We start from the raw sequence: 24735 nt of genomic DNA, 5'->3' as shown, positions 1-24735 counted from the left end.
AACTTCAAATTATGCTCTCATTATTATCCTAAAAAATAAACATGTAATATATCATTATGGAAATATAAAATGTAAAACAGATACACCTTGTTTGGCTCACAACTAACTGCAAACAAAACAAACACTTAAAGTGCTCTCGCGCCGCGCGGTGTCTGAGCGCAAATGAGAGCTAGGCGCAGAACAGCCTCGATTCATCCTACCATCACCGTTTGATTAGTATACTTATGCCTAAATCAACGGCTCTTTCAATCAACATGAATAACTCTGAGTCCGTGCCATCCAACACCGACCAAGCGAAGAACGGGCACAATGCTAGCAACCGGCGCGAGAGCTTCAGCTCCCAGAACTCGCAGACTGCGAAAGAGTAAGTACCCATTCTATCTCAAAGTTGACGAAGAAGTGCACACCCATGCGATGGGTGATGCAAAATAAAAAAGCATCTAACGGTACGCTCTAGGTTCATCGAGAGTCAGATGCAACTCGAAGCCGATGCACGCGAGGTCTTGCCTTATGTGAGCATAGATTTCCTGCGATAGACCACGTCATAAGCAACTGACCTTTTAGTCATTCGACTCCTGCACGAAAGCTTTAGGACCACTGCGACAGACTTTATACTCTTGTTTAACCTGCAATCCTCCTCCCAAAACCGCCGATGCGCCGCACACCGCGGCAGGAGTATGCTACTCCTGTTCCATCGCCTGCCATGGCGAACACACGCTCGTTGAACTATTTAACAAAAGAAACTTTGTCTGTGATTGTGGTACAACTCGCGTGCCATCTTCCGCTCCATGCATGCTGCGCAATGATCCCAAGACCGGTACGAAGGGTGTCCACTCTGAAGAACCGCATCCCGAGAACAAGTACAATCAAAATTTCTATAACAAGTTCTGTGGCTGTAGTGAAGACTATAACGCGGAGGAAGAAAAGGGAACTATGTTTCAGTGTCTTGGACTGGGAACTGCTGAATCAGGCGGCTGTGGCGAAGACTGGTGGCATCCAGAATGTCTTATTGGGCTGCCGCGGGGTTGGTATAAGGACTTCAAGAAAGAGGCGGGCGAGAATAGTCAAGCTGAAGATGACGAAGAGACGCCACTTCCTCCGGGATTCCCTGGGGAAGACGATTTCGAGACGTTCCTCTGTTACAAGTGCGTGGACTCAAATCCTTGGTTGAAACGATATGCCGGAACGGTTGGTTTCCTTCCTCCTGTGTACAAGGAAGGTGGATTGCCCAAGACGACCGAATCTGCACCAGAAACCACGACTACAGATGTCAAAGAAGAGCCCACTAACCCCAAGAAACGGAAAATGGAGGATGAGGAAGAAGGCGAGCCCACTGCGAAGCGGACCAAGGAAGATGCTGAGAACAGCCCCTCGGACTCGAAGCCAGAGCCCAACCCAGCAACAAAGGAGGAGCCTACTCAGGCCCCTCCACTAAAGAACAAGCATGACTCTCTCCCCGACCCTGTTCCTTTAGGCGCATTCTCCTTATTTTTGAAAGAAGACTTCCGCGACCACTTCTGCCGCTGTTGCGACTGTTACCCCAATCTCTCACCGCACATCCAGTTGCGTGAAGAAGAAGAAACCTACGAGCCCCCGATCTCTGAAGATGGGGAAGCCAATGGCGGTGGCAGCACTGGCACCGGTAGCCTCCTTGACCGTGGTGAAGCCGCCTTGAGCAACATCGACCGTGTGCGAGCTATCGAAGGCGCAATGGTATACAATCATCTGCGTGACAAAGTTAAGGAGTTTCTGAAACCATTTGCGGAGACGGGTAAGGCTGTGGGGGCGGAGGACATCAAAGCTTACTTTGAGAAACTTCGCGGCGATGAACAGCACATCCGAGATGCTGCTGGCCAGGCATCTGCTCTCTCTGGTAAGGATGATAATGATGATAGTGATGATAATCACGAGGGTGACGGACGGAGAGAACAGAATGGTACGTATTAAAAGAAATTGACTTTATCCGGGAATGATCACTAACTATGAATCAGGCTACTAAATGATTTCTTTTGACGTATTCACTTGTGATCTGAATTTCCTTCAATTTCTTCTCATCTTTGTTTGACATATGGCACTGGGTTTTGGGCAGGTGGGTAACAGGGAACTTGGGCGTGAATGTGGGAATGCATCTTAATTGTCTCGTTTACGATATCATAGATAAATATTCGGCATATCCGTTTATAGTTGAGATGACGCTAAACGGCTAATACCTTACTAAATGCTCCATATTTACCTTTCTATACACTGTAGATATGCTAAATTTACCATGCCATCTCAGCAGAAAAACCAAACCAACGCCAATTCATTATGCCACAGATGAAGTATATGCAGATTCAAAAGCCGTAAGTACTCCCGCTCCAAATTATAGATAGGCTCTCAAAGTATCGACAACGACCAGGTTATTCTTTGAGCCGTTTTGAGGCGCGTCCCATTAAACTATCATCCGGTAACCCGCTCCGCTTCGTACCAGGTAGGCTGCCAGACCGGATATCATTATCATCCTGAGTAACACGACGGTGGGGATATTTTCCCTCAAAGCCCTCGAAGCAGTTAGCGGAGATAGGGCCGCCGTTCTTGAAGTATGGATGCTCTAGTGCCTCCTGCGCAGTTATCCTCTTGGTAGGATCGTACTCGAGTAGTCTCGATAAGAGATCGTATCCGTCGGCACCAGGGGTTCCGGCACCGGACGAGGTGGCATAACCGCCATTTTTCAAACAACTTTGATACCAGCCTTCCAAGTTCGAAGACCGAGGAAAATGGCCTGGGGCACGTGACATGGCTAGTGATTGGAGTTGGGAATATTCGGGCATCGACACTATACCCGGCCAGATGTCCTTGGTGGGTAGACCCATGATTTCGATGATTTTCATCATCTGGTTACGTTGGAAAGGCACTGTTTTTTTACTATCCATCTTGGCTTCCTCGCCTTTGAAAATGGGGCGGAGGGATAAGAGTTCTGCAAAAATGCACCCAACGGCCCAAAGATCGACGGCTGGGGTGTAGTGTCGACTACCCATCAGTAGTTCCGGGGCACGGTACCAAATCGTGACGACGACTTTATCGCCCGAGAAAAGAGAGTTGAGGGGTTTGTAGAAGAGACGAGCCAGCCCCAAGTCTCCAATACGGATGGCGCCACTTGACGTAACAAGGATGTTGGCTGGCTTCAGATCTCGATGCAATACCCAATTTGTATGAAGATAGAGTAGGCCATTGAGAAGTTGAAACAAAATCGACCTGACCATTGGGGCCGGGATAGCATGCCTGTGTGGTTGCGTATGATGATGAATAATCTGAAGTAGATCATGTTCTGTGTATTCGAAGACCATGAAAATGGCTTTGTCCTCGAGAATGATCTCTTCTAGCTGTACGACATTGGCATGATCCAGTTCGGAACACAGGGCCATCTCCCGAATGGCAGACTGTGAGAGGCCGGTGTATTGGATAATCTCTCCCTCTTTATCCGGTTTAAATCTGCGACTGGTCAGCGAACCGAGACTAACGGAATAACGAACGAATCCTGCCAACTTTTTGATTGCGAATTCACCCTTCTGACCATTTTTGCCAAGGGCTTTGTAGACTCGTCCGTAAGTGCCGCTGCTGATGAATCCCACGATGTGGTATTTGTCGCGGACACGGACTTTGCTGGTATATCCAGTTCCAGACGGCTTCCTTGGATCTAGGTGCTCTTTTAACATTATAATAGTGTTAGCTTCCAACAGTCATTTCTCGCAATACGTAAATCAATAGTCGGAATACTATAACATAGTACTGATAATAACATCCAGGGAAAACAAAGGGTCCTTAAAAAGGGGAACGGTATTTGGAACTCTTTCAATCCAATGCCAGTCAGGGAAAGCCATTACCACGTGGATAAAACCCGCCAATAGAGTTGAAAAACGGGAAGTTCCTTCCAAACATGATGAAAGAAAAATGCAAAGAAGATCTTGGTAGACAACTGATCGCCTTCTTTGGGAAGGTGTTGTATAGAAGTGGTACTATAGGTGTTCATACGATTGCAGACAGGAATATCTTTCACTCAATCAGGGCACATCGTGACATGGCAACCCTAAACAAGAAAAGAAAATTGGTTGAACAAAGAGAATGAAAACGTATCAAATTATAAAAAAAAAAAAAGAAAAAATTATGAGGATTATAATATAAGATAATAATAACTGGTATTACCATCAACAGCGGCCTGCAAGTTCTTTTTCAGAGACAGACTCTGGCTGACGGTGGCCGCGGTGGGCCTGGACGAAGCAGCAGTTAACGGGCCGGAGGATGAGGGTGGGTTTGTCAGACTCATGGAGAGAGAGGCAAGAGGCGAATGTGGAGATGGCCGAGGGTTCGCTTCAATGAATCAGGAGACAGACCCATGGAACCCAGTGGGTGGTGTGCGAACAGTGCACGAAGATAAAAAGGAGGTACGGGGGGTCAGCTCCACCACTAGACCATGAGACCTGCAGGATGCAGTAATAATGGCGATAGGGAGAAAATGGTATGGAGATCTGAGAAGCTGAAAAGACGATCGCTGATTTGTATTTGTTTGCATCTAAATTCATGCCCGAAATGGTTAGTCAGCAGTCTTACTGAATTGACCAATCATACGGTTTTCCACTAGCATTAGTGCTATGCCTCAGTACTACTACTACTACTAGGTAGTCAAATCCCTAAATTTGTATACCTATCAAAAGATAACTTATGTGATATTGCATTATAAGAGCAATGTACCTTAGCTCTATATATGAATAGACTCATAGGCTATTCGTTCGTTCAACCAAAGTCAATCATGCAATGTATCAGCCACTTACAGCTCTATATCTTCACTATTTACAGCAATCCTACTGCCCGGGCAAGGAACTCCAACCCAGGTAGGACATACTTAACAAAGTTCATATCATCTTCTTCCAAGGTCAAGTCAAACACATGCTCCTCACCATCTGCCAGTAACAGATCTGTAACGACCCCCAATCTCTTCAATTCTTCATGAGCCCGTTCACTAAAACGATGGTTCGTCACTTTATCTGCTGTTCCATGAATAAACATGGTTCGTGGAAATGAGGTCGAAAACCGAGCTGTACCATCAATACAACTCTTATCTTCATTCTGGACTAGCTCATCCAACAAAGTTCCTTGTTTCATATGAGTAGCGAACCATGCATCCCTCGGAGGAAGACTATCGCCCCCTAACGCGGCGATGCAGAAACTTGGTGCCCCTCGTAAACCTTATCAATATACTCCTGTGGCCAAGAGGATGATTTTCGAAACTCGGGAATAGGTAGTCGCCACGTCGGATCGGAAAAGTACTTGAGGCCATAGAAGTCAAGAACCGCTGTGACTGGGACTTCGGGCGCAGATCCCTATTACTCGGTTAGACAGTGTTGCCCTGCTTCTACGTGTGTCAGGATGCACCATCAATAAAGCCAATGTTCCGCCTGCAGAATGTCCCATAGTAACAATTCGAGTCGGGTCTACTTCCACAGACTCATCTTGCAACAATCCGGGCAACTCGTTAGCTGCCCATACCAAACAGTCTCTAGAGTCTGTGATCGGACCATTGTGGACAGAGATTTGTGGACATAGTCTGTAGTTCGGCACTATTACCACAAATCCTATCTTTGCTAGAGCAGAGATTTCTGATTTCGGAACGACCGCTTTAGACCATTTGACAAAACCGCCGGCATGGTAGATAATTGCTGTATGGCCAAGGTCAATAAAGAAGACCCCATTACATACGGAGGGGTATACCAACCAATAGGACTGCTACATTTGGAGGGTATTTCTGACCAGTACACATCGGTAAGAATATCTTCGCCTTCATTACCTTTCTTGTAGATATATTCACGAGCTTTCATGGTGTCAGTCGATATGATAGAAGAATAAAGGGTAATACTGATGTCTGAAAGCAGTAAAAGATAGTATGGCCGTATTTATATTACTTTTGAATACTTGGATAAATGATTACGAATGATGCTGCCTGGTGATATCCTCTTTAGTCCCAGAGGGGTAAAGTAGGGATCGTATTTCGGTCCTTTGTGGCGTCACGCTGTAGTCTCGTGTATATTCTCAGATCCACTACACCAAGGTGCAGATTTCTATTGATAAATTAGCAAGTTTGTTAGTCGAGACGTATTCGTATAACATATCCCTCGCGGAATTTGATGATGAATGGAGTAGGTGCTCTGGATTCTTCCAAGGATAGCTGAAACATGGTGTCGGCTATGAGAGAACTCTTTCGAAGGATTCGGATTAGTGTATATACTGACCATGACCGATTTTTAGATAGTATATATATTGAAATCGAAACGTTGCAAATTTTGAAGTATTACCATATATTTACCTGATATATATGTGTCCGGATACAATAGGCTGATACATATCTTAATTCAAGAAGTCCACTTTGATAAGGTTCTACTAGTGAATATAGACTGAATATATACACGCGGAGCGATAGAAACCGTCAACAAGAATGACAAGGAATCCGATTACTTATAAACACATCTAGGACAAGAAGCAGGGAGAAACAACGGATCAAGAAGATCACGTTCTATATCCAATCCTCCCGCCGCGGAGTTTCCTTATCCCGATAAATATGATAAGGATCCCGATAACGTCATTCCATCTTGCGAGATAAAGGAGACTCCACCTCAACAACTGATCATCAAATCTCCAATCAATATTAATGAACCTAAACCAACTTCAAAAATCCTGAAAAAGTAAAAAGAGCTTCTATTAGCATATGCACCATGGACCTCGGTGGATCAAACGGGTTGAAGGTCACTCCGTACCTGATCTACCTTGTGTTTATCACGACGTTAGGGCCGCTTCAATTCGGATATCATTTGGTATAACACAGAGCTTGATCCATCCTGGAGGCTCCAGTGCGCTAGCTGACAATTTATTTTGATAGGCTGAGCTCAATGCCCCCCAGGCCGTGATAACTTGCGAGCGCAAAAGTATCCATTCGACAACAACACAGGGCCTCCCGCAATGCATACCTATGAACCCATCCCAATTCGGCCTGGTCTCCTCTATATACACCCTTGGGGGCTTGGTAGGAGCTCTTCTGGCAGGTCCAGTCTCCACCAAGCACGGCCGCTTGTTCACACTGCGAGCAACCACCATCTTCTTTATCCTAGGCCCTATAGCGGAAACATTTGCGTCCAGTATACCCGTATTGAGTGTGGGTAGGCTTCTATCTGGTGTTGGCGCGGGCGCTTCCATCGTCGTGGGTCCAATATATATCTCAGAAATTGCTCCTCCCAGTGCTAAGGGGCTTTTCGGCGCTTTTACACAAATCATGACTAATGTCGGTATTCTGTTGACGCAGTCCCTTGGTTACTTCTTGAGTGAAGGAAGTATGTGGAGAATTATACTTGCAATTGCTGGCGCCATCGGATGCCTGGAGCTTCTCGGTCTCTTTTTAGTCCCGGAAAGTCCCATCTGGCTTGCAGATCACCAGAAAGGGAATGTGGCTAGACAGGTACTGCAACGTTTACGGGGAAAGGATGCAGACATTGAGCCAGAGGTTGAAGGCTGGAGAACATCTGCAGCACCTGAACACAGCTCCGGGGAAGAGCAGTCCCTACTATCACCCCCCTCCGGGAATATGCCACTCAAGCAACCTCCAGTTACCATGATACAAGCTATTACTGATCCTTTTTACCGCCCTGCCATCATTGCAGTAGTCGGAGTCATGGTTTCCCAGCAGTTCACTGGTGTCAACAGCATCATCATGTACAGCGTTTCCCTCTTGCAGACCATCCTTCCCACCACTGCGGCCCTGTTGACGGTGATCATCTCAGCTATCAATCTTGTAATCACCCTGGCCTGCTCACCACTACCTGATAAGATCGGTAGACGCTCCTGTCTACTCCTAAGTATCAGCGGCATGGGACTCAATTCCGTTCTATTGGCGCTAGGCATCTACTTTAACCAGAAAGCATTATCCGCCATTGCTGTTCTGCTCTTCGTTGCTTGTTTCGCTGTCGGTCTAGGCCCAGTCCCCTTCATTCTGGCCTCTGAGCTCGTTGGCCCGGAGGCGGTCGGCGCCGCACAGAGCTGGGCGCTAGGAGCGAACTGGATTGCGACGTTCATCGTGGCACAGTTTTTCCCAATGCTGAACGATCTGCTGGGCGGAAGGGGCAAGATCTACTGGGTTTTTGCAGCGATGGCCTGTCTCCTCGGAAGCTTCATCTACTGGTGGGTGCCGGAAACGAAGGGGAAGGCTAACACAGACGAAGTTTGGGGAAGGACAGACCAGCGAAGACAGGATTAAATTCATCTGTCTTCTGATTGTTGTTTTCCCGGGCCCTACTCTGCCGCCAACATTCAGGTTGCCAGTCTATAGTCAATTTGTAATTATCATCTCGAGGGATATCTTGCAAAACCGTGACCTCTACAGAGAGATTTATCAGGTGATAGTATTAAAGACAATAGAATAGCAATAATCAGTGCACTCTCCCTAGGAGTCACTCGGTGAGAGCGAAAGCGTCATACTTGCCTCGGCTTGTTTAGCCCAGTCAGTCGGACAGGTTTAGCTCGGCAGTGAAAGCAGTCCCGATGGTCGACTTTCATCTTCGAACTGTACGGAGTTTCGCGGAAACTAAAGCCAAGGAAGAGTCATAATACCTCCGAATAATGTATAAGTTGTTGACAATGCTCTTTACCACCGCCATTGAAGACCTCCTTTGATGTCTTGATCATCACAAGCGGGTTGATCATCTGCGATCAACGTCACTTCGCACCGCACACTGCATGACAAGTGCGGGGCAGAGGGGCCAACTGGCCCAAAAAATAGTGATTTTGAAGCAAAGCTGTTACATCCTTTTACCCCTCAATCCATGATAAGGGAGGCTGAGAGGGTCACTGCCACGCTAGACTGGATTAGTTCGTATATGCAGGTATATGCACGCACAGGGGGGCTTCGTTCCGTTTGTCAAGTTCTTGGCTATGCACTATGGATTAGTAGGGTGTATTAATCTACGTAGATAGATCGGTGTGCCCGGTGTAGATGTGTGGAAGATAATGAGGTCTAGGTTTTCGGAAACGATAATTGTAGAAAGACAGTCGAACAGATGGATAACGGTACTACATACTAATACTGGAGTAAGAGGGCGATGTTTGAGATATTTTAGGTACCTGTCATGTAATTTTTGCAACGGTGAGACATTTATCTAGGGTCCAAATCAAGCAACCTCAGGGAAAGGTAAAGCCACACCAAAGATTACGTGAGGGGAAAGAGTTAATCTACCGCGGTATTTGTTGGGAATCTAACCTAAAAATATCATTGACTAACTCTACTGATGGGAAATGTGTCCAGGAAGGCAAGGGGTGTATGCACATGGATCCTTGGGGTAAATTTCTTCTATTGTGATATTCATTGTTTCTCCATTGGACACTCCGTAGGTATTGTGATCCATTTTCTTTTTTTAAGAAATTCCAGACCGGATGCAAATTACTTCGGTTTTGCCTGTCAGAGATGGATGTACTCCGGGAGTATGCATCAGGTTACCCATACCGGATGCAGTAAGAGTCCGGTAACGCTTTAGCCACATTAGGCAGCCACATTTATCTGCCATACTGTGTAGTAGTACTAGTAGTACTACGGAGTACTACTCCGTCGAACATCAAACCTCATTCAAGTCAACCGAGTGGAGACGACGAGAGGGAGTGGATCACAGTTGAGAACCAGTAAGTGACGTCGTTGGGGATGGCCAGTGCCAAGTCTGCTAACCGAAGGTTCCGTAGGAAACCATTTGACTGATTACTTTGGGGATTTATTTAGAAGCTTTGTGGTTTGGTTGGAGACTGACTTACAGACCCCCCAGAATTATGCAGTGATGATGACTCGCTTTTGGTGGTTACTAGTATTTACCTAATAGTAGACATACACACCATATAAATGTTAGACAGTATCCCTAGATCATCGAGTAATTAACCTTACAGCAACTCAAAAAACGAAGAGAGAAAAAAGAAAAGAAATTAATCTAGGTCGCAGACCAGTAATTTAAATCCCTCCCCTCAAAAAAACCCAAACGCGAAAACCCCTGGTTTATCGGCATTATCACAGACCTCATAGTGAGCTGTGGACGATTGACTGCCCTTTGGCTCAAGCACTTCTCTCGCCAATCCGCCCACTCCCTCGCTCTTCTCTCCCCATCACACTGTCCTGAAACAAGCAATTGTTCTTTGTGCCTTTGAATTCCCGGTTCTCAAACCGTGGTACTCCCCGTCTTGGTCTTATTGATTGTTTTTTTTTTTTTGGTTCGTCCCGAGTAGATCTTCAATCGACCCAGAAACTTGACACTACCCGCGACGTCTCCGGACTTGGGAACGACTTCTGCCTACTACTTTGCCTACTGATCAACCCCCTACAACTCACCCGTTTTTAAATATTCTCAATTATAATACTTGATTGATTGGCTTCATATATCCTGACCTTGTTTCCGTTTAATCCGTCGGCTTCTGCTGTTGACGCGACGTGTCCCGTCTCCATCTCCGTCTCACTACATCCCCCACTCGACGGCCATCATGGTGCGGTTACCGTTGCCACAACGGCTCAGTACTCATTTAACTTCACGGAGTAATACTCCTACTCCTGGACAAAGCAGAAGTACCAGTCCCATGAGGATACCAGACGCCAAGCCGCTGGTCCTGAAGGTGGTTGTCTTACGGGTGAGTGCGACCTCCCCCTGGATACCGGGCAGGGTTATACCATCTCGGTGTATTTCGGATTGCGAGGGCTAACATACTGAGCGCTCAACAATTAGGGGAGGTGTCTTGCAGCAAAAGATCGAAATGGGACGAGCGACCCAGTGAGTGGTCCCCTGACAACTCAATTGTTCAACCCCCCCCCCCCGGATTCGTAACTGACCATGGCTCGATTACTAGTATCTAGTTGTCACACTCGGCGATGCGCGACAGTCGACTCCAACAATCCCCAAGACGCTGAATCCGGAATGGAACGTGACCTTTGAAATGCCGATCGTCGGTGTACCATTGCTCGAGTGTATCTGTTGGGATCACGATCGGTTCGGGAAGGATTATATGGGCGAGTTTGATATTCCTCTGGAAGAAATATTCGCCGAGGGTCAGATACATCAGCAGGTGAGTATTGGTTATACCGACCGCAGACCTCGGACGTTCAGGCTGATGAAGCGCATAAGCCCAAATGGTATACTCTTACGTCGAAAAGGAAATCGGGGAAGAAGAAGGACAGCGACATCTCCGGGGAGATTCTACTTCAATTTTCACTTGTCGATACTGCAAATCCAACAGCTCCTCCGAGCGAGACCTACCAGAAGTTCAGGACGCTGATCGGCTGTGGAGAGGAAGAGGATGATTATCCACAGATCCCAGCGACCATATCGGATGAAGCCGAAAGAGACGAAGAGATATCCGATGAGGCAGATGACTTGGGAAGGCCCGAGGTTAACGAGAAGCGCCGGAGAAGGCTACGTCTCGCGCGACTCAGGCGGAAGTCGCTGGCAGCGAGGGCGTATCAGTTCTCTGGAGCGGGCAATGGGGTGCAAGGTATCGTGTTCATGGAGATTGTCAGGGTGACCGATCTCCCACCGGAACGCAATGGTATTGTACTTTCAATCTTTAGAAAATGTGTCGCAGCTAATCTATCCTACAGTGACACGAACTTCCTTTGATATGGACCCCTTTGTTGTGACTTCATTGGGAAGAAAGACACTTCGGACTCCGGTTGTGCGCCACAATCTCAACCCAGTATACCACGAGAAGATGGTCTTCCAAGTTATGAAGCATGAACAGTCTTATACCATCAGCTTTACAGTCATGGACCGAGACAAGTTCTCTGGGAACGACTTCGTTGCCTCAACGAGTTTTCCACTTCAAACATTGGTCCAGGCTGCTCCCGAGTCAGACCCGGAGACTGGGCTCTATAAGTTCTTGGACCCCGCACTTGATCCTACAGGGTCTACCGAATCTCTCTCCAACAACAAGGCTGGAATCAAGATCGGGGTTAGCCCATCCCCATCGACTAGCAGCCTATCGAAATTGTCAAGACCAGGCTTGGTCCGGTCGAGAAGCTCTACAGCTTCCTTGTCGAACCAAGCCGCGCAGGAGCAGTCGACACTACCCCAACCATCAGCCCCTAAATCTATCCCGACATCAGTTCCTTCATCGCTGCCGGAGGAGGGTAGCAGTAGCTATTTGTCAACGACGCCAACATCAGTTCAGAACGAGGGCAGCGTGATTGCCCCTCTTGAAGCAGATGGCCTGCAGACATATCGGATCCCGCTGCTGATGAAGCACAAAGAACGATGGGAGGACAAGCATTCTCCGGAGCTATTCATCAAGGCCAAATACATGCCCTACCGTGCACTCCGGCAGCAATTTTGGAGATTAATGCTCAAGCAATATGACGCTGATGACAGCGGCCGCATTGACAAAGTCGAGCTAACTACAATGCTCGATACCCTTGGTTCCACATTGAAGGAATCAACCATTGACAGCTTCTTCGAGCGATTCAGTGCGGAGAATGAGGCCAGCGAGACAATGGATTTGACTTTCGATCAAGTTGTAATCTGCCTGGAAGATACCCTGCAGGCACTTCAGAAAGATTCTAGGACAACCGGCAGGGGACTCACTCCCACACCATCCACAGGCAGTCAAGACAGCGAGGAGCCATCCAGTGACGACAATGATCTCATCCTCGAATCAAGCACAGACATGCCGGTCAATGCTGACCCTCAGAGAACAGCCATACCTACATTATCCAGTGAAGAACAGCCAATCACGAATGAGGAAGACCTTCAGCCCGATGACTTGGGTGATGAACGCGGCGAAGAGCATGTCATTGAACTTCGCGAATGTCCCCTTTGTCATCAACCACGGCTCTCAAAACGCTCAGATGCCGATATTATCACACACATCGCTACCTGTGCTAGTCGAGACTGGAGACAAGTCGACAACCTTGTTATGGGCGGCTTCGTGACCTCAAGTCAAGCGCAGCGCAAATGGTACTCCAAAGTGATAACGAAGATCTCGTATGGAGGCTACAAGCTGGGTGCCAACTCCGCGAATATTCTTGTTCAAGATCGAATTACGGGACAAATCAATGAGGAGCGGATGAGCGTTTATGTTCGTCTTGGTATTCGGTTGCTGTACAAGGGATTGAAGAGTCGAGAGATGGAAAAAAAGAGAAGTATGCTCACTCCAATTAACTATGGTGGAGTTCTGGATGAAGCTGACAAATTCCTGCAGTTCGCAAAATTCTCAAGTCGTTAAGTATCAAACAAGGCAAGAAATACGATGACCCCGCTTCCGCAAGTCAGATTCAAGACTTCATCAGTTTCCACCAACTCGACCTGTCCGAGGTTCTTCTCCCCCTAGAGAAGTTTAAGACTTTCAATGAGTTCTTTTATCGCGAACTGAAGTCAGGCGCTCGACCTTGCTCGGCTCCGGACGAGCCACGGATTGTTGTGTCCCCAGCTGATTGTCGATCAGTTGTTTTCGACCGTCTTGACGAAGCAACTAATGTCTGGGTCAAAGGAAGGGAGTTCAGCATTGAGAGACTTCTCGGTGATGCTTACCCAGAGGACGTCCACCGCTACAAGAACGGAGGCTTAGGAGTGTTCCGTCTTGCACCCCAGGATTATCACCGTTTCCATATTCCTGTGGATGGCGTCATGGGGACGCCCAAAACCATCGAAGGTGAATACTACACGGTGAACCCGATGGCCATCCGCTCCGCACTAGATGTCTATGGAGAGAATGTTAGAGTCCTTGTCCCCATCGATTCGGTTGCGCATGGCCGTGTTATGGTGGTCTGTGTTGGAGCAATGATGGTCGGAAGTACAGTAATCACACGCCAGGCTGGAGAGAAAGTCACCCGAGGCGAAGAACTGGGATACTTCAAGTTCGGTGGAAGTACCCTTCTACTTCTCTTTGAGGAAGGAGTGGTCAACTTTGACAGCGACCTAGTGGACAATTCAAAGGGCCCTCTCGAGACCCTGGTAAGAGTTCCTCCATTTACCCCTTACTGGTTGTGGACTGTTTTTTGCTAACATCAGCCACCTCTATCTTAGATTCGTGTGGGCATGTCTGTGGGTCACCATCCTGACATTCCTCAATTCGAACCTGACCTGCCGAAGAAGGCAGAAAACGTCACCGTAGAAGAGATGCAGGCTGCCAAGCGCCGAATCGAAGGAAGCTTGGCACCACCAACCGATGCGTCTGAGTTTGCATGAGTCTTGTCCATTAAGTGAGAAGCGTTCATTCTAAGGCGTTCCGGTGTCATTTCAGGGGTCTGGTGTGATTCGTTCTAAGCAACTATCTAGCACAGTTGTCTGCATTACCACTAACTCGTTTTGATGGATTATGAAGGTCGCGGGCAGGCTATCGATGGGTGTGTAAATGTTAGATATCTTTGAACATATAAATTTCCATGTCATATTATTTTCTTTTTCGGGTCTATCTACCATCTATGTTTGATCTTTTGCACGAAATTATTTTAACGTCAGAGACTGTAGATCAAGAGTTAGTCTGGGATATACTACGTAGTAATAGACTCGATGATGTCAATCCCAAAGCGGTTTAGCGCGAGTCCCCCACGCGCCACGACCAAAACAACCGCGTGCTTGCGGCGGACTTTGGAAGAGCCAAACCCCCCCCCGTCAAGAGCTTAAGCACGGCCGCGCAAGGAGCGCTTTGCGAAACTCGCCAACCCAAGAATCCGATAAATCTGTTTTTGAATGCCTCGAGTGGTCGCTGTCAATTGCGATTTTAAGTTACCGGTGTGCTGGACGGGCACCTCCGACGCCGACTGACAGACGACCCTCAACGCCCCCGTCTTTATAAAAAGGTGCCGCCGGCTCGGTTTCCTACGACTGCGCAACCATTCTACCTCAGATCACTTATGAGGAATATAGAAAGAGAGACAGTCGGTACAACTTTGACAATCACTTGAGACCAATTCTGCGCTACGAGTGAAGGGGGTCAGAGCGAAGCGATATCCGACACTGGCGACCGATTAATTTACGAGAGGGTGAACTAGCCTCCATTTTCAACACAACAATCATTTCTCTCCCTTCGAAGCAAGTAAGGTCGCGCTATATACACCAAACGCTCATTATTTTCATTCTGTATCTACTCCGCCACTCGTTCCCCCGCCTTTCCTTGGTCCTGACATGACCGTCACGGTTTTGGAAACCCCTAAGATTAAAACGAAGCGTCGCGTACCTCTGAAGTCTATTGATATGGCAACGTCCCAGGCGCAGGCGCGTCCTGCGTCTTCTGCCGCGCCTGGCAGAAAGGGGACAAGGTCAAGTACGCGATTGAGTTTGAGCAGCGTGGAGAAGAGCGAAGAGAAAACAGCATCTACCAAGAGAAAACGTGAGTGCTCTCATTCGCCTTGAAGAGTTATGTTATAGATTATTTATGGGAGTATGCGGTTGTGTGCGCTGCAATTCTCATGTGCTAACGTCGTTTTGTCGCTGTAGAAGACGCTGTCGATGAAGAAGATGAGGGGTTCCAATTCACTCGCATTACGACTAAAAAATCAAAACCGACAGTGGAGTCTATCCCGGAGATCCCTCAACTAGAGATGCCCGCCGCAAAACCGTCACCGAGGAGGGGCCGGCCACCCAAGAAACGTCCGGCTGAGAAATCGGAGAATGCGATAGCGTCGAAGAAGTCATCGGAGAGTTCGAACAGGCAAACGAGAGCGACTGCGAAACCTTCTTTACCTGAGCCAGTAACACAACCGGCGAGCATCACGCGCACAACACGCACAACATGCAGGCAGGACAATGGTGAAACGGCACCGGTGGAAAAGAAGCGGAAGAAAGGCAGACCGAGTAAATCCCATGATGATCAACGGAATGGCTTTGTTTCACCCGAACCGCAACAGGCTGGGACGTCGAAGATTACCTTGCCTATGGCAGACACGCCGGTCATACAGCGGAACAAGGAATTGAGGGGTGCGGCCAAGTCAGGGAAAGGGAACAGACGGAGTAGTCTGGGGATGCGGGGACGAAGGGCCAGCTCGCTAATTGACTCCGGGGCGTCTAATGGTGGGTAACCTATTCTGAGAAGGCTCGGTGTCGTACTGACAGCTTTAACAGCATTGCCTCATGATCAAGTTGACACTGCAGAATTCTATAAACACATTGCAAGCGACTTACCGGAACCGCGGAGGATGAGGCAGCTCTTGATTTGGTGCGCGACTCGGGCAATGAGCGATAAACGAGGGCGCTCGGAGGATGCGAGCGCTCGTCTAGCGGGTATGTTGCGCCGAATTGGAAGTTTGGTTTCAAGCTAACCATACCTTAGCGCGTGTGATCCAGGAAGAATTGCTCAAAGATTTCTCTACTAATTCCCAGCTTTCAAACTGGTTCGAGCGAGAAGATGTGAATCCGCCAGCTGTCGTGGTTAAGAAGCCAAATCCGAAGAATATTCAAAACGCAGATAAGATTAAGGAATTAGAGGAGCAAATACAAAGGTACATAATCCTGAAGCATGGCTTTTCGGGACGTGCTGACATTGCGAAGGCTACAACGAGAGAGGCACGCTCTCAACGCACTTCTTCGACCACCTTCCATTCCACAGATCAAACCATCGAAACAGCAGGATACCGCACCGGAGGGCCAACAAGAACCTCCGCAATCCGGCTCCGAATCTAAACCTCGGTCAGATCCTGAACCGATTGACTTATCTTTATTAGACCCTTCCCAGCAGAGGATCTACGAATCGATCCACCCAGGGAAATCAGATACTGAGACTCAGGCAGCGTCTTCATCAGAACTCAGCTTACCACCAATAACACCAACGGCTATATCCGCAAGGCTTTCCCGAATAACCCGTGGTCTAGCGCCGACTCTCGACTCATTGGCGGCCGGCATCCACGATATCGAACTTTACCGAACCATGTCAGACACCGTATCGTCGCGAGTATTGCGCATCTGCGCCGAGCGATTGGAGGAACGTGATGCGAGGAATGCAATGCGTCGACTTGCAGTAGAGGAGGGCGAGGGCGAGGGCGAGAGCAAGGACCTCACCCTGCGGCCACGGCCGAAGGAAGACCTTGGTCTGATTCTCGGGGCATTAAGTCGGATAGAGAGGTGATGGGGACATAAAAATGTTCAATGGGGGTGGATGAACGTCTCCTTTCTTTGTTATCTATTCCATTTGTATCCGGCCGGGTTACAGTGGCCGGAGTTGTTGGGTTCATTCATTGGCGGCATACAAGCAATGGAGTTGGGGTGTTCTGGGCGATACTTGACGTGGATATGGTGGCTATGGCTATGATCGGACAGCAATTCACTTTGACACTTTACAAGGGACTAGAATTCATTTTCCTTCGAGGATCTCTTATCTAATCAGGATGCCACTGTAAACATTCTTATGACAGACATCAAAATCATTGTACACTGATTGCTACGGCAGGCTTTTCAGTAAACATGCTTCATCTGGTTATAGATGGGGTGTCAGGTAAGATAGTATCAATGTCAGGAAAGCAAGACCTCATCCAGGCATCGATATTCTCATCTACTAGCCTCCATAGTATGGCATCAACACCCACCTCCCGAGATCCAGCATCCAACAAGACCCTCTTGAGTCACGGAGTGACATCGCCCATGATGAGATTTCAGATATATTTCCCGCATGTGAATCACACACGAGCGTCAAGCACGACCTTGAGGGACCATATGGATATATTTACGCGTCAAGCCGCATGGTAAGGGCTTTCTGGCATCACTGCTTCTATATCCAGCAAATCGGCTACAGATATTTTGGTACAGGCTCATCGGTCAAGGAAGCCGGGATACTTAGCTGGCCTCGTGTAAGATACCACATGGGTGATTGAATGGATAACTTTCTAGTCCTTTGCGCCTTGGTTTCTGTTACCGGTGACATCAAATGCGTGGATTTGAAAGGAACCAAGACTGTCTAGGCACCACATTGAGCAGCGAAACTCAAATCAATGGTAGCTATTTCTGGTGCTTTCGTTGTCTTTGTGTCATATCATTACACTCTGGATGTATCCTTGAGTTTACGGCGTGTCTCGCTCGGTCTTCATCGCTGTTCACTTTGCTCGGTTGACATCTTCCTTTTAGCTCTGTGTATGAACTTCCCTGGGGTCACTCATGATCTCGGGCAAGTTGGGAAGAGGAGGTAGTTGAGGGGTCGATAGGTTCTGGATTTTGGTACATATAGTATGCTTGAGTTGTAGTTCATGTACTGGCTCCATTGTTCCACTGTGACTATTACTGATAGTACTTAGATTTGGAAATGTTAAAAGAAATATCAGACGCAATGCGTGCAATGGGCAGTAATGATATATTTCCTTGACTATAAGCTCGGAAACGCTACAGACATCCACTAAACTATATTCTCTATTAGCCTACCCGAAGCCATTGGGGAATATACTCTACCCATTTCCGTATATTCATGAATACAGTTGTAACCCAAAATTCCTTAGCAAGTTCCCAACAAAATCACCTATGTGTTAGTCGATATGGTCTCGATGTACTATCTAAAAAACATACTGTATATAACAAAAATAACAACATGTGTAATAACCAAGGCGAGATGGCCGAGCGGTCCAAGGCGGTTAGTACCACTATTATTCTCATCTTTACGAACGTTCACTAATAATCTCTCAGCTGGAGTAAGGTTCCAGTCTCGAAAGGGGCGTGGGTTCAAATCCCACTCTCGTCAACATCTTTTTTGCTTTTTATTTTTTTTGAAAATCTTTTGCTCAAATCACGGAAGTGGTGGGGTACACCGGTGCTTGTGGGGAAACGGCAAACATCAATAAAATCTCGCATCTTCGGGTATTAATTAATTAAGATATCAAAACCGGGCACCGCATAACAATCCCATTATACCCCAGGCCCTTGGCGTAACAATCAATGCATAGTCCGGGTTTACCATGCCTCAATCCCTGCACAGCCCGCTCCATTGCTTAACCCGGAAGTTCCCTCGCTCCATCCCCATATAATTCCTGGGGTTGCGTATTACGGGTCATGTCTTTCCCGTCACCGATTTGTACAGGATATTGGGCGACTGGAGGGGCATTCAACTCTGCTTTCTTCCTTCGCAGGAGCAAGAACCATCCCAGCAATGCTATGAGCATAACACCGGCCGCAGACCCAACGCCGATACCGGCGGCTGCACCTGCACTTATGCTACTCGAAGAGCTGGGCTCAGAGGTACCGGAGGGTGACGGTGTTGGATCCGAGTCCGCTGGGTCGGTTGCGGTCTATCGCGTTGTATCCACATGTTAGCTAGTAAGACCTCCACGCAGGGATTGGGAATCACACTGCATACCGGACTGGTATGGCTGATACCCATGGCAAACAGATGAAGATTGGTTCCTTGATTAACATCCGTAAAGTCGATTGTATTCGCAGCGAAGTCGGTCACGGTAATCCTTCGTTTCGTAGCAGTGTCATACTGCGACATACAAGGAAACCAGGGGCCGTGGGGGTTTTTGCTCGCATTCTCAACGCAACTAAACGAATAAATTCTAAAAAAGAGGAGCGAGCCATCAGTGGATGTTTCTTCGCGTTAACGGGATTCGAATCCAATGGCATAAGATCAACCGTACGTGGGGCAGCAAACTGTCGTTGTTGGCATAGCCGACCCGGTTGACAGACAGGCAGAGGTGTAACCCGTCGGACATTGCGTTCCTGCATAGGCCTGGGAGGGATCCCAGGTCGATGGGAGGCAGTTGGTGGTCTGAGATGGGCCTCCTAGGACCGTGCGCTGATCATTCTCGGTATGGAAGTTCCAGCTCCAGAAGTCACCTTTCCTGTTACAGCCGTATACTGATGGTGCCCATCCGGGGTCGAGGGTGGGGCGGGGGGTTATTGTTGACATTGTAAATCGGCTCTGACGGGTGAGGGCATGTTTGTCAAGGGAGAGAATGGGTCGATTGCAGAAGAAGCCAGCCTTATGTGGTGGTTGGTTGACCCCCCAATTCCTATCCCTAGCTCGTATCTACCTTTCTTGGCTGCATGCGATGGCATCGGACGATAATTGTTATCCCACCAGTTGTCTTCCCTGCGGGGATTCACCAGGTAAACTGGAAATTCAAAGTTCTTTGTTTGGAATTCCAGAATTATATAGTAGTCAGCGTGGGCGAGTCATTACGGCCAGACTCAAATAAAGCCGATACATCTCAGACATTCGTGTCGTGCAGTTGTTGAGGAGGTGCCGAGCCGCGAGTCATGCCAATGCTGGCCCCCAAGGTTCAGCGAGTCCGACTCCTAGAGCCAATCCTCAGTTATGCCGAAGCCACGGATCTTCCATTTTTGCCGAACTTCGCTTATCTACATTGTTCTACCAATTAGAGGCTGCTCATCTTCATAGTGTAGGGAGTGATCAATTTATAAATGAGACTTTGGTAAAGCCTTTACATTCCGATCAAACCAGTCACCCCTCTTGAGCATATCAGAATACTGGAAACACCCCATTTTCAACAAGCCATCGCCATGTGCATACTTGTTTCACTCCCTGGGCCTGGTCTCAATTCTCTGAGCGCAAGCTCTCTAACCACCTCCGCCATCGCACTCCCTTGTTTAACCCCAATCTCGTCGCCGATGACACCCAGCTGGCGCGCAATCCACATCCGCTGAGTGACCTCTACTCCCTCCACAATACCGGCTACGTATAATGGCCACGTAACTTGAGATGCAGATGTTAACCTTGCGTACTTCCCTTGAGGATATGCCTCGATTGGGTATTGTCTTTCGGTAGACCCCATGCACCTATATCCCAAATGATATAGCATAGATGCGCATATATCGTTGGCAAGATTGCGGATCTTCACACGTGTCATGGATATATCGTTAGATAAACTGCCCAGAGAAATTGATGCTATATTGACACGATTGGTGGCGGTTAGGAGATGATAGAAGCGGAGACGAAGGTGACATGTACATATTTGCAAAGCGCGATAGCGCGTCCAGTCATTAGCGGCCCAGAATGATGAATAAACGTGTGCTACCGGCATCCATAGATTCCAGTCCTCGGAAGGGACCACCATGGTGTTATGAATCCATTCTGTGGGAAGGGAGCCCGGCCATTGTGAAAGCTGGTGGGTGGTCGCATTTATCGAATCGAGAATACCGGTGATAGTAGTTGAGGAGGTATGTCCCGAGCTCAGGTTGCTAGCAGCTTCCGAGATTTGCAGGTGCAGAATGGCTAGCTTGCAGAGGTAAACCTGTAGTTGGGACCTTGGAGAGACGAAAGGGGTCTGAAGCAGTGCGTCATGTAAGGTGAGAAGCTCTGGCATTGTGAAAGGGAATTCCTGGACGGTATGGGTTATGTCGATGATGAGACAGGCGGACATCTTTTGAATGCGTTAGACCTAACAGGTTACAGGGTAGGCGGGCTGGGCCTTACAAATCGTGTGAGGAGTGCTATATATAAACCTTTGCTCGTCTCATCCTGAGATGAGACTAGGTCTTGCGACTTTACAAAGGCGATAGCGCCTCCGAGATGAGGATTGAAGATGGATTGGCTGGGGCAGGGGTTAGTCAAATCCTTAGCATGGTTAGCAATCCTCGCATGAGAGAAAGTTGCGCTTCTTCAACAGTCAAAATGGTAAGCTTTCTTTCAATGCAATAGGCACTATACCTCGTACATACTAAGCACTAACATGGTGAGAATGACCTCGTTTCGCCTTCTTGTAGTGTTACGATCGATTATCTGGCGAATAAGCTGGAGAGCCCTGTGGTAACTGGTTATGGCTTGCTCTTGTGCATGCTTGCTGTTGTCTTTCCGCACGACGAATGCAAGAATGAGAGCTGATAGAGCCGGTAGAAGTGGCGAGGATGACACGAGTGATGGACTGAGTTGGGGTATATAAGTTAAGCAACCGCCATAGATGCAGGCAGCTTGAGGGAGACGGACAAGCTCTGCATAAAGACGATGTAAATTGACTCGATCAAGTGCTGTAGTGGGATAGCGTAACAGGATAGTAAATTGTGTGTTCATCCAAATGCTGCCCCAGAATTCATCGCCTGGAGCAGTAGGTTGGCTATTGCGTTTAGCCACGAGCATGTCTATATTAGATCCTGGCGCTGCGCCCTGTTTCTCAGGTATGTTGTTGTTGGCACCCGAGTCACGATAGCCCTCACAATGACGTCTGGCTTTCGTGCATCGCAGACAGATTGGCTTGGTCTCATCACACTGGACTGTGATTAGCCAGTTTGATGGTCATGTCAAAATAAAGAAACTCCCATACTTTGACTTTACGAGAGCGACAGGTATAGCACCCACGACTTGGGTGTCCTGGGTAGACCATAGTGCTTCTCTCGCAATACGCTTACTTCTGTACCTACGCAGTAGAACCCTGCAGTAAAACAAGAAAACAGCTTTTTGAAATATGACTATTTTCCCGATGTTTACTCTCCCATATCTCGATATTCACCAACCTGGTCGCACCGTTGAATGGAGCTCAAAGGACACCAATTTGACATGCCGATCATGCTGTCGGTATATCAGATAGGGCATCGGCACGCACTGCCCCCCTTGGCAGTTGATCCCCGCCGTGAAATTAGATATCACATAGTGCTATTGGACGCTGCTTAATATTTGCTGACTTGGCAACCGGATATTTTGGCTATAGTCGAAGAGCATCGATCGTTCAGAAGAGATAGTCACATCGCCACTGGAGTGAAGAACTGGCCAAGGATGGGTGTACTCGTCAGCCACGAGAACCATTAGTAATGCATCAAGCGGGGTCACAGGCCTCTCAATTACCCCAGAAGAAGTTGCATTGGCATTTGGCATGAGGGTGTTTATTTGATATGGATCGATCTGTGTATGGTTAAAGCCAGTTACTGCCTACCTTCATCTTGATTATCAGTGCTGTGTATGCCTTCAACATTAGCCTTACCCCAGTGGTCCACGTTGACATGCTCATGGCGCGACGTCTCTGCTTCCACGATCCCATTCCTACTCAAGGGGATCGGCGTCTCGTCAAAGTTGGGCCTTAGGTTATACCAAGACTGTTGAGAAAATCGATGCTAAGTCTGTATGTGTTGCGACGACCTGTGTTCCTTTCCCCTCAGAACATTAAGACCGCTTGTCCACGGCCTGGACTGAGTGAAGCTTCATGACTGCGGAAAAACTCATCACTGTAATTAATGACGGTTTAGTTTTGCTTAGGCAGTCTAACAGCCCAGCTGACACTGTTGGGAACGTCGGGGTTGGAGTTCGGATCCTTAGAACAACAACATAAAATAGCACCATATGAGAAATGGGATTACCAGAAGTAGCATTTACCTCAGCGGAGGCGATGATAGGTAGATTCGACGAACCCAACTCGGGAAGACTGGTCACTATATTGGTATGTAGCGCGATGGGGTAATGGTATGGAAGAAGGGTGGATTTAAACTTGCCCCTTCAATGTATCCGTGAGTCTTCTCAACCGGTACATTCATGCTGTATTTCTCCTCATCGATGGGACGGGATCTGTCGCATTATCCAGGCAGTCGTAAGTATACGGGCCTAGAAGAAGGTCCGATAATGTCTAGCCGGCGGGGTACACTTGATTTTGTAGTCCAGAGTATGGTGGTTCTTCATTAATTTCCTGATAGTGTACGTGTTGTATCTGGACCTTTGAAGTTAAGCTGGAAGATAGTTACCATTTAGACCCTGGGAGATGAAATTTGGGGAGCCTCCTATCAGAATTCAGTAAAGTGAGTATCTAGTTATGGCTACGAGCGTATCAGATGGAGGCTAGACATCAGTAACTCTCGTATTATGAGCTACTTTCCCTTTTTAACAAGCTTACTCTGAATGGGCAACAGAGAGTGCTGACAGACGTTAGCCTATCTATTGCCTTGCAAAGAACCCTAGTGATAAAAAGGGAACCTACATGGCACAAAAACGCTTCCGACAGTGTGTTTTTTGGTGCATGAGGTGTTACTGGTCATAGGACATATTGCTTTGAGAGACCATCTGTGCATCTTGGTCATCGGTGAGATTAAGCATCATGTTTGATCTCTTCGAAACCACATAGATTGTGGATAAAAGGAGCAACAAAGGTTGTAACAGATTTCTTGCCCTCACCGCGAAGTTCCTCTATCTCTGATGTTGTTGATATGAACGCCTGAGGGCTTTCGCACTATACACAAAGTTGTGAACTGCGAGGGCTCGGCATTAAATAAATTGAAACAACAGGTTTACATGCATGAAACTTAGTCATTGATAAACCAATTCGCTACCAAGATAGGTGTCTCTTTCGCTTCCAGGAAGACCGACGCGATAACTGGTCGGAGTGCTGACACTCGCAAGTCTCGTAATTCCTAGAGCCTGGCTGTGCTCAATTACGAGCAGATACGGATAGAGTCGGCCTGATACTTCATTTACAAAGATGATAGGTCATGGCTACGTACCAGGTTTTGACTCGATGCTGGATGAGCAACACGATTGGAAGTCTCATGATAACGATATTAACGAAAGTGATTCTTAGAGTTAACGCTCGCAAGTAGACTTTTGGATCATGTAAAATGTTCGACTAACGCCCATTGAAGTTAGGCTCAGCTTCTCACAAGCTTAGTTTGTACTAAGATGAATCTGGAAAACAGCTTAAACTAGTATTCAATATCAATGATGGTCTTAACCTTCGATACCCCGGATTATCCAATGTCAGTTTATACGAGATGCTCGCAAGATCCCTGTAACTATTCAAGAGAATGATTGGAGGAAATAAAGCTCACCGTGGGTCTTGGGTTGAGGAGTTGAAGC

General features: G+C 47.7%; 9 protein-coding genes and 1 non-coding gene across 10 annotated transcripts; 6 read left to right on the top strand and 4 right to left on the bottom strand.

Annotated features, from left to right (window-relative positions):
• The first annotated feature begins 133 nt into the window (after positions 1 to 133).
• On the top strand, positions 134 to 2199 carry BDV38DRAFT_61745 (putative metaphase-anaphase transition protein (Mlo2)). The gene is made up of 3 exons (XM_032063646.1): positions 134 to 512; positions 565 to 1936; positions 1992 to 2199. Exons 1-3 carry the CDS (start codon positions 474 to 476, stop codon positions 1997 to 1999), a joined length of 1419 nt encoding a protein of 472 aa, XP_031919189.1. The 5' UTR covers positions 134 to 473; the 3' UTR covers positions 2000 to 2199.
• On the bottom strand, positions 2200 to 3806 carry ssn3 (cyclin-dependent serine/threonine protein kinase SSN3). The gene has a single exon (XM_032063645.1). It carries the CDS (start codon positions 3693 to 3695, stop codon positions 2400 to 2402), a length of 1296 nt encoding a protein of 431 aa, XP_031919188.1. The 5' UTR covers positions 3696 to 3806; the 3' UTR covers positions 2200 to 2399.
• A 730-nt stretch (positions 3807 to 4536) lies between these two features.
• Positions 4537 to 6054, bottom strand: BDV38DRAFT_232808 (alpha/beta hydrolase). Its single transcript, XM_032053082.1, has 3 exons — positions 5750 to 6054; positions 5410 to 5693; positions 4537 to 5357 (listed from the first exon to the last, which is right to left on the bottom strand). The coding sequence occupies exons 1-3, from the start codon at positions 5850 to 5852 to the stop codon at positions 5184 to 5186; spliced, it is 561 nt and encodes a 186-aa protein (XP_031919187.1). The 5' UTR covers positions 5853 to 6054; the 3' UTR covers positions 4537 to 5183.
• Positions 6055 to 6652: 598 nt separating this feature from the next.
• On the top strand, positions 6653 to 8382 carry BDV38DRAFT_232807 (putative MFS glucose transporter). The gene is made up of 2 exons (XM_032053081.1): positions 6653 to 6842; positions 6908 to 8382. Exons 1-2 carry the CDS (start codon positions 6744 to 6746, stop codon positions 8273 to 8275), a joined length of 1467 nt encoding a protein of 488 aa, XP_031919186.1. The 5' UTR covers positions 6653 to 6743; the 3' UTR covers positions 8276 to 8382.
• An 842-nt stretch (positions 8383 to 9224) lies between these two features.
• On the top strand, positions 9225 to 9639 carry BDV38DRAFT_232806 (uncharacterized protein). The gene has a single exon (XM_032053080.1). The coding sequence runs from the start codon at positions 9303 to 9305 to the stop codon at positions 9546 to 9548; it is 246 nt and encodes an 81-aa protein (XP_031919185.1). The 5' UTR covers positions 9225 to 9302; the 3' UTR covers positions 9549 to 9639.
• A 1013-nt stretch (positions 9640 to 10652) lies between these two features.
• BDV38DRAFT_232802 (putative phosphatidylserine decarboxylase Psd2) lies at positions 10653 to 14399 on the top strand. The gene is made up of 5 exons (XM_032053079.1): positions 10653 to 11106; positions 11166 to 11586; positions 11639 to 13174; positions 13234 to 13985; positions 14058 to 14399. Exons 1-5 carry the CDS (start codon positions 10978 to 10980, stop codon positions 14217 to 14219), a joined length of 3000 nt encoding a protein of 999 aa, XP_031919184.1. The 5' UTR covers positions 10653 to 10977; the 3' UTR covers positions 14220 to 14399.
• A 248-nt stretch (positions 14400 to 14647) lies between these two features.
• Positions 14648 to 17406, top strand: BDV38DRAFT_232801 (Mis12-Mtw1 family protein). The gene is made up of 5 exons (XM_032053078.1): positions 14648 to 15363; positions 15471 to 16043; positions 16095 to 16253; positions 16303 to 16471; positions 16521 to 17406. The coding sequence occupies exons 1-5, from the start codon at positions 15159 to 15161 to the stop codon at positions 17092 to 17094; spliced, it is 1680 nt and encodes a 559-aa protein (XP_031919183.1). The 5' UTR covers positions 14648 to 15158; the 3' UTR covers positions 17095 to 17406.
• Positions 17407 to 18555: 1149 nt separating this feature from the next.
• On the top strand, positions 18556 to 18690 carry BDV38DRAFT_t25. Its single transcript has one exon. It is a non-coding gene; the product is annotated as a tRNA-OTHER (tRNA).
• Positions 18691 to 18797: 107 nt separating this feature from the next.
• Positions 18798 to 20117, bottom strand: BDV38DRAFT_232797 (uncharacterized protein). The gene is made up of 3 exons (XM_032053077.1): positions 19583 to 20117; positions 19303 to 19501; positions 18798 to 19234 (listed from the first exon to the last, which is right to left on the bottom strand). Exons 1-3 carry the CDS (start codon positions 19852 to 19854, stop codon positions 18938 to 18940), a joined length of 768 nt encoding a protein of 255 aa, XP_031919182.1. The 5' UTR covers positions 19855 to 20117; the 3' UTR covers positions 18798 to 18937.
• Positions 20118 to 20452: 335 nt separating this feature from the next.
• BDV38DRAFT_277147 (Zn(II)2Cys6 transcription factor domain-containing protein) lies at positions 20453 to 22285 on the bottom strand (the record flags this gene model as incomplete). Its single annotated transcript, XM_032058415.1, has 4 exons — positions 20453 to 21328; positions 21382 to 21499; positions 21638 to 22170; positions 22226 to 22285. 4 exons carry the CDS (start codon positions 22283 to 22285, stop codon positions 20453 to 20455), a joined length of 1587 nt encoding a protein of 528 aa, XP_031919181.1.
• Between the last annotated feature and the right edge of the window lie 2450 nt (positions 22286 to 24735).

Source organism: Aspergillus pseudotamarii, assembly GCF_009193445.1.
Source record: "Aspergillus pseudotamarii strain CBS 117625 unplaced genomic scaffold BDV38scaffold_2, whole genome shotgun sequence".
Taxonomy (NCBI): domain Eukaryota; kingdom Fungi; phylum Ascomycota; class Eurotiomycetes; order Eurotiales; family Aspergillaceae; genus Aspergillus; species Aspergillus pseudotamarii.
The sequence above is the reverse complement of the archived record's forward strand: the minus strand, read 5'-3'. Positions and strand labels throughout refer to the sequence as shown.

Excerpts from the sequence above, each read along its gene's own strand:
- BDV38DRAFT_232806 (XM_032053080.1), top strand. The coding sequence starts at position 9,303 with ATGGGAAATGTGTCCAGGAAGGCAAGGGGTGTATGCACATGGATCCTT.
- BDV38DRAFT_232807 (XM_032053081.1), top strand. The coding sequence starts at position 6,744 with ATGGACCTCGGTGGATCAAACGGGTTGAAGGTCACTCCGTACCTGATC. Across the intron at positions 6,843-6,907 it reads TTCAATTCGGATATCATTTG|GCTGAGCTCAATGCCCCCCA; the intron begins GTATAACACAGA and ends TTATTTTGATAG.
- BDV38DRAFT_232801 (XM_032053078.1), top strand. The coding sequence starts at position 15,159 with ATGACCGTCACGGTTTTGGAAACCCCTAAGATTAAAACGAAGCGTCGC. Across the intron at positions 16,044-16,094 it reads TGACTCCGGGGCGTCTAATG|CATTGCCTCATGATCAAGTT; the intron begins GTGGGTAACCTA and ends CAGCTTTAACAG. Across the intron at positions 16,472-16,520 it reads TTAGAGGAGCAAATACAAAG|GCTACAACGAGAGAGGCACG; the intron begins GTACATAATCCT and ends GACATTGCGAAG.
- ssn3 (XM_032063645.1), bottom strand. The coding sequence starts at position 3,695 with ATGTTAAAAGAGCACCTAGATCCAAGGAAGCCGTCTGGAACTGGATAT.
- BDV38DRAFT_232797 (XM_032053077.1), bottom strand. The coding sequence starts at position 19,854 with ATGTCAACAATAACCCCCCGCCCCACCCTCGACCCCGGATGGGCACCA. Across the intron at positions 19,502-19,582 it reads ACGACAGTTTGCTGCCCCAC|AATTTATTCGTTTAGTTGCG; the intron begins GTACGGTTGATC and ends CCTCTTTTTTAG. Across the intron at positions 19,235-19,302 it reads GTATCAGCCATACCAGTCCG|ACCGCAACCGACCCAGCGGA; the intron begins GTATGCAGTGTG and ends ACAACGCGATAG.
- BDV38DRAFT_232808 (XM_032053082.1), bottom strand. The coding sequence starts at position 5,852 with ATGAAAGCTCGTGAATATATCTACAAGAAAGGTAATGAAGGCGAAGAT. Across the intron at positions 5,694-5,749 it reads CAAATGTAGCAGTCCTATTG|CAATTATCTACCATGCCGGC; the intron begins GTTGGTATACCC and ends TTGGCCATACAG. Across the intron at positions 5,358-5,409 it reads GAACATTGGCTTTATTGATG|GGATCTGCGCCCGAAGTCCC; the intron begins GTGCATCCTGAC and ends ACCGAGTAATAG.
- BDV38DRAFT_232802 (XM_032053079.1), top strand. The coding sequence starts at position 10,978 with ATGCCGATCGTCGGTGTACCATTGCTCGAGTGTATCTGTTGGGATCAC. Across the intron at positions 11,107-11,165 it reads AGGGTCAGATACATCAGCAG|CCCAAATGGTATACTCTTAC; the intron begins GTGAGTATTGGT and ends GAAGCGCATAAG. Across the intron at positions 13,986-14,057 it reads AGGGCCCTCTCGAGACCCTG|ATTCGTGTGGGCATGTCTGT; the intron begins GTAAGAGTTCCT and ends CCTCTATCTTAG.
- BDV38DRAFT_61745 (XM_032063646.1), top strand. The coding sequence starts at position 474 with ATGCAACTCGAAGCCGATGCACGCGAGGTCTTGCCTTAT. Across the intron at positions 513-564 it reads CACGCGAGGTCTTGCCTTAT|TCATTCGACTCCTGCACGAA; the intron begins GTGAGCATAGAT and ends CTGACCTTTTAG.